This window comes from Lonchura striata, chromosome 4 (genome assembly GCF_046129695.1).
Source record: "Lonchura striata isolate bLonStr1 chromosome 4, bLonStr1.mat, whole genome shotgun sequence".
NCBI lineage: Eukaryota > Metazoa > Chordata > Aves > Passeriformes > Estrildidae > Lonchura > Lonchura striata.
Window position 1 is genome coordinate 69,219,679 of NC_134606.1, and position 11,596 is coordinate 69,231,274.

Below are 11,596 nucleotides of genomic sequence, written 5' to 3' on the forward strand. Positions count from 1 at the left end.
GCATTTTGGACATTTAGAAATGTGCATTAGTTGCCTTAACTGTATGTTTATACCATGCTTTATGATGTAATATACATATATATGAAATGTTATGTTCAATTCTAAGGCCTACATCACCAAAAAAGTTATTGACAAACTGGAGGCAGTTCAGAGAAAAATCAACACAAATTCTCAGAAGGCAGGAAGGACTTATTTATGAGGAAAGATTAAAAGAGCTAAATATTTATAGTCTGGCTCAGTAATGAATGAGGAGGTAGAGGACATGAGAACAGCCTAGAGATATCTGAAGGGTGTAAACACTAAGGAGGGAGAGCAAACGTGTTATACAAGGATGTAAATAGAAATAATGGGATAAAACTAAACTAAAACAAGGGAAGCTTAGGCTGAATATCAGAGAGCATTCCTGGATAGCAAGCTAGCTTGGCCCACAGCAAAGTTTCTGAAGTGAAGCAACAGGAGCCCATGCAGCTTGGAACAACACAAAAAACTAGACAAAACATTGGAAAATTCACCATATGAAGGAATCTTGTTCTGCTGAGGAAAAACAGTATATTATAAAAGTATTTGCTAAGTTTAACTCCAATGGAAGCAGTAATATTTCACAAGGTGTTAAAAATGTAATATAAAAGACAGATAAAGAGCTTACCTAGAAAAAAAAAACAACTTCAACTAAGAACATTCCTTAATGATGAGCAATTTAAGTTCAGTTTATGTAACAGCTCGACTGACTCATGCTTGTGCAACTTGAAGAGGAAAACTTCACGTGGGCTTCAAGGAGTTAACGGCGCTGGACTGTACTTTCCCCAGCAGAGGTCACCCCACGGTAACAAACGACAGGGAAATCTGACAGCATGCACTCAAACGTATAGAAAGAAGAGCAATAGGAAGGAGACATCCTACTCCCTTCATGCCCAGCACTGGCTTTGGATGCAAAGTTCCTGGATAACACCCTATGTCCTGCAGTAAGTCACAGGTAGACGCCTGAAGTTTTTTATCTATGCAATAGTCTACCTGCATGCACAACGTTACAGATTTATTTTCTAAGAGGTCCTCATGAAGTGGGTAAATATCATCTATTTGCAGCTGGATTATGAATCCATCTGCACATGCATAAGAAAAAGACTCAGCTGGGTCATGTTTGGAATTGAAACCACAACACTTCTCACTGAGAACTTGACATTACATTAGTTAAGTGTTTACTATTTGAGCACTGAGATACAGGCAGACTGACAGGCTTCCAAAAACACAAGGGAAGGAAAATAAAAAGGGAGTTTATCTTTTTTATTAACAAATATATACAATCAGGGAATAAAAAATATTTTCTAACTTAAAACAGAGCTTAAAACACAACTGAAGCCAAGAGGAAAGCACTAGAAAATGAATGATCTCATTTTTTTTTTCTTCTTGATCCATAAAAACTCCACAAATTCCTATTTGAGAACTATCCCTTAAAAATTCTACAAGCTGGCAAGCAAAGACTTTGCTGTTCCAGGTGCCATCACCCCTACTAAAGCATCTGTCATCTTCACAGTCAGTTCCGATGCAAGAATTATCCATGCTCTGTGCCACTGCCAGAGGAAGCTGCCCTGGTGCCAAAGGAAATAAAAGTAACCACAACATGCAGCAAACTTATTTGTGAACTACAAGGGAGCAAATACGTGTAAGCAGGGCTGGATAGTCAGATTTTGACTCAGCTGTTTTAAAGGGCTGCTGATGTGCAGATTCAAGCTCCAATACTCAAACTGTGCAGACTCACTCTAGCAAAACCCAGGAACTGACAGAGTGTACTTGCAATGTTTCATCCAATGAAAACAGAAGTGAACTCACGCTGAAGCATTCCCTGGAACATACTGAACCCTGGCATGGATAATTCTGCAGGGCTAAGCCTGTTCCCAAGGCCAAAGGCCACCACGTTCCAGACCCCAGCTCAGGGTGTGCTCTGCAGCTCTCTCAGCTCCACTGCACAACCTTAGCCAGGTGCACACATTGCCCTCACCCCTGCCAGGAGCTCCTCATCTGCAGGCAAATGGAATACCGGCACAAAATATGGAAGGGAGACAGGAAACATCCCTGAGGCCCACAGCCTCCACATCCTGGGAACAAGGACCTGCAGGACAAGCTGTGCAGCCAGAGTGACTTAAGATTTTTGTGTGCAGCGGGTTGTCTAGAGAGTAGAAAAACTCTTAGGCATGTTAGTTAACTCCCAAAACCACTGGTTTACTGAAAGCAAGCTGTCTAAGATCCTAGAAATGGCACGGGGGATTCCCCAGGGTTATTGATCTTAACACTACATTTTCAAAGTTACTAATATTCAAAGAACTTTTCCCATTTGCCTGGGAAGAGCTTGGCACAAAAATTAATAAAACCTCAGTGTTTCAAAAGCTATTAGTACAGACTGTGGATTTTTTTTTTCTTCAATAAAGAGACTAGAAGTAAAATAATACCCTAAATAAGATAAACAAAGACTTACCTGCTTCCTTGCACAAGGCTGCCAAGTCTGCACCCACGTAACCATGTGCACTATCAGCCAGATGTGCCAACTGCTCTGCTGTGAGTGAATGGGGAACCTTCTTGAGAAGCTTCTGGAGAATGTCCAGACGGTCCTGGGCATTGGGAATTCCAATTTCTATCTCCTTATCAAAACGCCCCGGCCTGCGCAGTGCTGCATCCAGGGCATGAGGGCGATTGGTGGCCCCAAGGACCAACAGCTGCCCTTCACTGCCTTCCTGAAGGCATCAAACAACACAAGATATTATGTTTAAAATACAATTAAACAGCAAACAGATAATACAAGAGGCACTCCCACTTTAATCCCCAAGAATCTGCTTTCCTAAATCAGGAAATTAAGAACCAAGGAGAGAAAAAGAAGTGTTTAAGCTAAAATGCAGCGCTGGCACAAGAACAAAACAGAATCAACAGACCTTGAATAAACACAGTTGGGGAAACAAATCAGTTCAGGTATCAAACCCAGCAGAGACAGGAGGTTATAAAGCTTCCTATAAGTCCAGCAGGAAAAGCAAGGTCAAAAATCCTAATCAATTTCCTCAAGCTCTGCTTCTTCACTTTTACAGTGAGGCACGATAAGTTAGGAGGTCTCCTGTAATGTCATTCTCTTCTTGTGAACGAAGCACTCTTTCCAGAAAGGATATCCATCAGCCTTTGCCACCAGAAAATATGATCTGCCTGTGAACAATTCCAGACTGGGCAACTCAAACTGCCATGCACGAAAAAAATGAGAAACTTGCATATTATATAAACAGAAGAAATTTATTTTCATACTCTGGAGAGAGTTCTTTCATCTTTCCTGCTAATAATCGTAAAACAATAGATGAGAGATTGCCAAACTTTATGGGCTTAACCCATAATTTACTCAAGTCAATTAAATTTACTGTTTCTTTATTAGGGATTTGTTTATGCCCTACATACTGCTCTGGCAATCTTGAAACAGCTGCTGTTGCCTTTAATCATGCAGCCTACATATTACCAGTAGTATTCTGATGACTTTGATTTCAGAGCAATTAGAAATACCTGGTTTAATTCAATGATGGGCTATCACTGAAATTTCAGTTTGATCTCCAAAACTACAAGAGGGGTAGAAGGCAAAGGAAAGGCAGTGAATGGAAGAAACCTACTTTCTTTTAAACTAACAGTTTTCAGGAGACATTCCTCTCCTACAGCCTCTGCTGTAAAAGCATTAGATTATCCTACAAAGTCTCACCTAAGTGTGTTTTCTTTCCTCACAAGTGATACATCTCAAATTAGCTCCACTGTAGAAGCAGTATTATTTTGTTCATTGAGTCCCCATGTACATTAATTGCCCCATTAGATTCAACTTACTGAGCCAATGCCATCCATTAATGTCAGCAGTGAAGCAACAACTCTCTTTTCCACTTCATTCTGAGTCCCTTCTCTCTTTGGACAGAGTGCATCCAACTCATCTATAAATATAATTGAGGGGCGACTGACAGGAAAAAATAGAGGAAAAAAATGTTAACGTGCTCAGGAAGATTTAAAACACTAAGGTAGAGGAAAGCTGTTCATGGAAAATGTCCAGTTCCTACAGAAACTAAAAAGCATCCCAATAAGAAAGAAAACTAAAATGAATACTATATTAGACATCTAATACCTTCAATATGAAATAATCTTTGGCTAATGTACTATGAACACCAGTCACATAGAAGTCTAAAGTCTGCCTTAGCCAGGTCCAGCAAATTTGGGCAAGATGCCACTCTACTCCAGAGGAATGCTATGTCCAGTACCTACACCAACTCATTTAGAGCTGGCCTCCAAAGATAAAAAACTAGAGGAAAATCTGAATCCTGGTGAAACTCTGGCTCATGTGTCCATCTGTTGAAATAAGCACACAATGCACTAATAACACAGGTTGAGCGATTTGGCACTATCCCTAATATCCCCTTAAAAAGGACAGTGTCCAAAAGGATTTAAGAGGCATCCTAAAATTTGACTCCTAGCTAAGCTAAACAAATTTATTTCCTTTTAAAAAGCACTGGATGAAAAAAGCCACAATGCAAAGCTTCTTGGAAATATTTTTCTTTTAAGAACACTAAGGCTGGAACCAGTACCACAAACAAAATTCTCCAAAGGAACATACCAGAGAGAAGCTTCAGCGAATATCTGACGTAACCTTGACTCAGACTCCCCATAAAACCTGTGAGAATTAAAATATTTTAATAAAAATCTTGCAGTTATTGTGTTTTCTAAGCAACCTGGAAAATTACTCCTTTTGAGTTACAAAAAGCTGTAGCGCACACTTTCAAAGTCCTGAAGTCTAGGCAAATCTACAGTTATCTTTATTTCCACAAGGACCAGAAATTAAGGTGAAATGGGGCACAAGCAAAGTGAGAATCATTAGAGATAAAGGGAGCTGTTTCTCTTCTGCGTTAGAAACAATTTTACCTACATTTTTTTTACCAACAACCAAAAAATTACTTCTCCGGAGACATCGGTCTGTGCAGTGTCACCTTGTTGCAAAAGTAACCCACAGGCAATTGCAGATGCAGTTCTAATCCTGCCTTTAATTCAGTCCATGCTTTACACAAATGTCCTAGCCAAGTTCAATAAACCTCTTTTAATACAAGGAACATAAGCCCTACTTGAAATAATCCTTTCCCATTTCTTTTTGACTCTTTTGGGCAGGTAACCCACAGCAAATACTACATCTCTCCACAATGGACAGATGCCAGGGCATATTTTGGGCTACTGTATTTACAGAATTAATGCAAATAAAGTGGGAGGACTTACTTGCTTATGATTTCAGGGCCATTAATGACAGTAACGTGAGCGCCAACCTCGTTTGCGATGGCCTTGGCAATCATGGTCTTCCCAGTTCCTGGAGGGCCATAGAGCAGAACTCCTCGAGGAGGAGGGATCCCTTGGGACAAACACATGCACGCAAACAGAGAAAAGAAGTTACTGGTGATAAATGCCAGGCCCAGCCTGCACTTGCACATTTCACTGTCCCTGTTACTACCAATAATAACTTGGCCTCAGCATCAATTCATTTAACAGACATGTCATTATGATGAATTAGGCTTTCAGGGAAAAGATCACTCTTAAATGGGACATACATACACACCTTGTATTTTTAAAGTCCAAAAGACTGTTTAAAAACCACCTATTTAAATAATTTTATTTTTCAGCAGTTCATTATAATCTTCCCTGTGTTTTCTCAAGATAATTACTCAACTGAGTACCTAACATCCATGAATACACTTTAAGTTATTCATGATTCTTACAGTGTCATTGTATGAAATTTCCCACATCAGAAAACCACTTCTCTTCAACACTCCAAAAAGCTCTAGAAATGCTGTGAGGCTTAAGAGTGTTTGCAAGATGATGAAAAACACGCATTAAAAGGATGAATCTGCCTATTTAATAGCCCATGTTAAGTCAAAGAGACAGAAGCATTCAGACACATAACATAAGGGACTTTGGAAAAACAAATTTGCTCAGCTTCAATTATACTGCTATGTATAATTGAAGCTGAGCAGAAAATACAGGTAAACTGCATGAAACAACTGTGATCCCAGGTAAAGAGCCTGCCAAAGAAAGTTTAAGACCAGCAAAACCAAATTAAATGGGCACAAAAGCTAAAAACAGAAGTTGAAAGATTAGAAGGTAAAAAGTAGAGACAAATGTTTGACAAAGGCCTGACACCAGTACAAAAGACACTGGTGAAACCCAACCAAAGAAACATCAAGTGGGACTGGGAATCAGACAGGGAATGATGCCTCAAGGGCATGTCCAAATCTTGTAAACTAATAAGAAAAACTAAGAAAAAAATATCTGGCCTCTGACAAAGGATAAATTATAAAAGCATCTCTACAGACAGACTCCTTCACACCAGTCCATTAAAGCATGTGCTGCTCCCTCCTGTGGCGTTTCTGGCACTGGCAATACACAAGGCTGTGGAAGCACAGGCTCACCTCAGCTCCGGCCTCACTGCCCGTGATCAGCCAAGAACTCCCAACGTTTGGATGGGGGCTAAAGTATTGCAACTGCTGAGAAAACATCATCATCCATCATGTGATTCATAAAGAATCTGCTCAAGCTTCAGGGATTAGGTATGAAGAGCACTGATTTTGATGCTAAAGCAAACCCTGCTGCCACAAAACCACGTGGTGATGCTGGGGCTGGACCACTCATGATGGAGATGCCTCACACCAGCCCACTGACACCTGTGGAACATGGCCAGCAAACAGCCACCTGTGTGCTGTGGAAACTGTCTCCACTGAAATCACCTCTTCTTTGAAGTGTGTGTGGGAGAAGAGGAAACTGTCTCCACTGAAATCACCTCTTCTTTGAAGTGTGTGTGGGGGAAGAGGTATAGAGAGAAATAAAGGGCCTCCAAGACAAGAGAGTGAAGAAATATTTATATGTAAGAGAGCCCTGTCTCACAGCAATGCATGCCTCAACAAGGAACACAGCCATTTGTGATAAATGCACAACACAGAGTCACAAAAATCCTCCAAGTGTTTATATATATATTAGCTATAACTTTATGTATGGCAACAGTAATTGTATTTGGTTTTCCACCCTGTAATTCCATGCTGAACACACTGAGCAGTTTGAGTAAACAGCTCAAAAGACCTCCTTAAAATTTTGCAGGAGCACACAGAGATAAAAAAAGCAGAAGAATTAATCCGAGTTCTTCTCCGTTTAAAAGATATTTTTAACCGAGTCTAACAACACAGAATCTTATGACAACACAAACAACTGCCCCTTTCAGGTTTCCAAGTACAGAAGTTTTTCCTACTTGCTATAAATTCTCCTCATACATGCCTAACTTTTGGTACAGACACACACTTCTTCCCTGCTTAACTGTTTCTCACACAGGCTAACCAGAACATCTTCACAGTATCCACACAGTGTAATTATAAAGCAGTTTGGCATTGTTGGGACACATAAGTTTATCAGATCAATTACATAAAATTAGGTGCATAGTCCTGGAGTAATTAGTGCTTAAAAATAAAAAATTCACATTAAAGAAGAAAGTTAATGAAGTAAGCCAACACTCAGGCATCATACCATAACTCCTGAACAGTTCAGGTTGCTTCAAGGGCAGTTCAACAGTTTCTCTAATAGTTCTGAGCTGGCTGCTTAAGCCTCCTATCATGTCATAGGTGATCTGGGACTGACACTTGCCATCCTCTGCGACACTGGTCCTTGGTTCAACAAAATTGATTTTAGTTCTTGAAGAAATGAAGTAAAAACAATCTGTATTGCTCATTGCTCCCATTTTGCCAGTTAGTGGGAGTCCCTCAGAGTTGCCTTCCCCAGCCAACTCCAGATCTTGGGTGAGGTCTGCACCATCTCCCCTGCTGGTTTTGTCTCCATGCCCGAAGTCTGGAGCGCTGGGTGTGACTGGTGAGCCTGGATCCATGGCTGTGCTCGGGCTGTGCATGGAGGCAACCTCTGGACTGTCACCAATGTCCATCCTGCTGAGCTGTAAGGACAAGTCCAAAGCACTACTCTCCAAATCAGATCTCTCAAGGTCTGGCTCATTGGAATCACCGGGAATGGCGCTGCCCTGGACAATCAGCTCTGCACCGTCAGTCCCCTTCACTTTCATCACCACAATGTTGCAAAGTTTGCCGTAATAAGTGAAAGCTAAGAGGTTTCCTGGCAGGACTATTTTCCCATCTATGAGATGATTAAAGAAGAAAAAAAGACAAAGATGATGCTATTTCAATCTACTTTGACAGCAATTAGCACTCAGATATTCCTGCATTAGAATAATTCTTTATCAGGAAGCTTAGAAAGTGCTATAAATTAACATAACAAAAGTAATTACAAGGTAATTTCAGGCTCTTTGATAGTTTTGTGCACAAGCAGACTCTACTAGATAAACATTTGTCAGCATCGTATGTGATCTCCTAAACTTACAGTCATGATTAATTTCAGCTTCTTAAATTTCATACAAAGGGAGGATTTTTTAATTAGTATTGTAAGAAGTAAAAATTTTACATTCACTACCTTGAATAACTTACCTTGCTTTTTTGCATTCCTTATGTATACCTACCATCCAATGACAAGCAACTTTACTTATTTACCACCAACATAAATAAAAGGGATTCAGAAATTGGAATTCCACGTTAATGCTAATCCTTTAACTTGTTATTAACGTGCAGCAGTGCACTCTTTTCCTCACAGTACGAGTAAACTGTGGAGTGCACCACAGCAGCATCAGCCTGAAGGCTGTCGATGGCTGCTGAACACTCCTAACTTGACCTATGAATACAAGTAATGGACAGGAGAAATGGAACCACAACTAATGCAAATTAGATATCTGCAGCATGACATACTTAGCTAGCCCAGGACAGATCCCTGAACAAAGTGTAAGTAACGTAACACCTCCTATTTTGCCATAAGCCCTTGATTAAGAGCATAAAAGGAAAATGTTTGCTCTTGTATCCAGAACTACAAAAACTGAACAGTCAAAAGAGAAGCAGCAAAACTCATACCAAGGTTTCTCAGCAGACAGACAGACATTTCCTCAGCATTAACAGTGGCATCTTTGTCCCTGTGGTAGGAAGGGAAAAAATTGTGTTTCCAAGCAATTCAAAACAAATCCAGTCTTCATATCATATGGACTTAACCCTGAAGATATTAGACACATAGTAACAAAATAAGTGTACCTATTTAATCTAGTTTTGCCAAACAAAATGTTCTAATTAACAAAATCCTAAGTTGTACTTAGCATTTCTTAGGATCACAAATAGCAATGAAGCCATCTTACCTGTGCAGGCACGACAATCATTGCTACAGGTACTGGATTGAAAAGAATTTAGATCAGGCAGGTCTCTTTCAGCCTTGCAGACACACATACACAAATTTTATGGACTGAAACAGTGCCTTGAGCACTTGCACATCCTCTATAAAAACACTCCCAAGTTTTCCCACAAAGCATTTGCTAGTCGTTTAGTTAGCCGAGCTAAGATTCACTTCATCCCCGTTTTGCAGACAGAAGTCCACAACTTCTGCAAGCACTCCCACCTGCACGCTGAGCACCAAGGGCATTCACAGCAGAGTCAGCTGCTGCAACTCCAAGTGGGAACAACGGGGGGAGCCCTAAGCCTGCCAATGAAAGCCGTTTCTCCCTCTTAAACGATCAAGAAAGCAACTTGATGGAAAACAGGTGTATCCACTTAATTTAGAGGACACCTCTTAACGTATCATAGCCTTTCCTGATGAGTAAACACACAGTTATACGTTGTTTGGGTCTGGAGTTGGAGATTGATTCTTTTAAGTGGAGGAAAAGTTAAATTATGCAGACAAAGCACTACCCAGAGGTGTTTAATTAGCAGAGAATGAACTACACCTGTAAAGCATCTATAAACCTAGGAAGTGCTTGAGCAATGAGATTTCAGTGCATTCTTTTAGTAATTTATACTTGCTTCTTACATGAAACTATGGCTCTCTGGACATCAGGAGGAATTTCTTCATGGAAAAAAATTCTGTAAATGACTGCCTGGGAACTGTGATGTTTATTCAAGTGCTAGAACACTTTCAAAAGTAACTATAAAGTAACTTTATTTAGGAAATAACTATAATCAGACTCTACAACAATCCAAATCTGTGAAATGATAAGAGAAAGCCAAAATTTTGAAGGGAACTGGTTGAATAAAACATCAATAAGGTTGTAACAGGTTCCATACCTCAACTTTACATCGACTTCCTCTGCCTGGATAACTGCACCAGTCACAGGCTGCACAGTGATGGCATCACCTGGATTTACTTTCAGGTTTTTCTGTGTGGTTTCAACCAGCCCAATTTTCCCCCCTGGGAAGCCTGTGGTGGGCCAAGCAGTACAGACCTAGGAAGAGTTTTTAAAGCAAACACCTGTCAGTTGAGGTCTTGCCTCTCTCATTTCCAGTCAAGGTAAGCAATGCTTTAATACGAAGGACTAGGTTAAAACCTGCTTCCACTGAGCAAGACACAAGGGGCATTGAGCTCTTAAGATTTGGCCTAAGACATTTTCAAAATTTAAGGGGTTATATTTTGCCTATAAATGTGATAAAAAATTCCACAAAGACTCTGTACACATTCTGGAAATTACTCAAAAGCATACACTATGCCGATCAGAAAATACTACGCAGCAGTGAGAAAAAGGGTAGCAAATAACTACACACTTTATTTGCAAGTAAAATAGATGCATCTGCTTATGCAAGATATAATACATAACCCAGTTACTCACATGCATTTATTCACATTATAAAACTTATAGGAAAAAAAATCAGCTGCATGGATTTTTTTCCAACACGGAGAATACCGATTCAACTACAGTGTAGAAAACATGGAACGGCATATTCACCATCTTTCTCAAGGCATGATCCATGCTGATTCCATTGAATACAACAGGAACAGGCTAACAGCAAGGGAAAAGCACTTATAGGGTCAAGAAAGGGTCTCACCTCCTGCCGCCCATCAGCGGAGGTGAGCAGGGCCGGCCTCCCTATGCAAAGATCCGCAGCCTTCATGCTACTGAGCGACAGCTGCGCCAGCGCTCTGCGCAGCATCTTCGGGACTTTGTCGTCTCCTAAAGTTTTCGGGAGGAAAAAACCAGCTAGTATTTTCTCCCGTTCCCCACAGCAAAGCCCGCGTTTCCCGCGCTGCCCGGGAAGCACAGCCCCGCCGGCCCTCACGGCGCCCGCCCTGAGGGGAGGGCGCGGAGCCCCTGAGGCGGCGCTGGCAGCGCCGCGGTTTCGCCACCGCCGGCACCCTCCCACGGGGATAAGAGTAGGTTTCACGGGGCCCTGGAGTGAGAGACGCCCCCGGTGCCACTTTCCTGAGCGGCTGGGCAGGGACTCGGATTCAAACGAGGCGCCCTCAGCGCGCCTGGGGTTGCCCTTCCCTCCCTCACCTGCCTCCCTCCCTCCCTCACCTGCCTCCACGGCGTCGGCGACGCGCAGCACCAGCGGCCCGCCCGGGGGAGCATCCCGCGGGGAGCCGCCGCCCGCAGCCGGGCGCCCCTTGCTCTTCCTTCTGGACGAGGAGGCGGACATGCTGCCCGCGGCCGGCGCAGAGCGGTTCCGGAGCAGAGGCCGGCACCGCCCCGGGGGCGGGCGCTCCCCGC

General features: G+C 41.9%; 1 protein-coding gene across 2 annotated transcripts in view; it reads right to left on the reverse strand.

The window, feature by feature from the left end:
- AFG2A (AAA ATPase AFG2A) overlaps positions 1-11,573 on the reverse strand; it is a 159,947-nt gene extending 148,374 nt beyond the window's left edge. The window contains exons 1-9 of one of the 2 annotated variants that reach the window (XM_021554965.2): positions 11,405-11,573; positions 10,935-11,059; positions 10,179-10,336; positions 8,985-9,043; positions 7,549-8,163; positions 5,263-5,392; positions 4,613-4,669; positions 3,838-3,961; positions 2,471-2,726 (exon numbers count right to left, since the gene is read on the reverse strand). In XM_021554965.2, the coding sequence (XP_021410640.2) occupies positions 2,471-2,726; positions 3,838-3,961; positions 4,613-4,669; positions 5,263-5,392; positions 7,549-8,163; positions 8,985-9,043; positions 10,179-10,336; positions 10,935-11,059; positions 11,405-11,525 (1,645 nt within the window). In that variant the 5' untranslated portion in view covers positions 11,526-11,573. The remainder of the gene's footprint in view (positions 1-2,470; positions 2,727-3,837; positions 3,962-4,612; positions 4,670-5,262; positions 5,393-7,548; positions 8,164-8,984; positions 9,044-10,178; positions 10,337-10,934; positions 11,060-11,404) is intronic. The other variant, XM_021554966.2, reaches the window with a different exon arrangement.
- Positions 11,574-11,596: the final 23 nt, after the last annotated feature.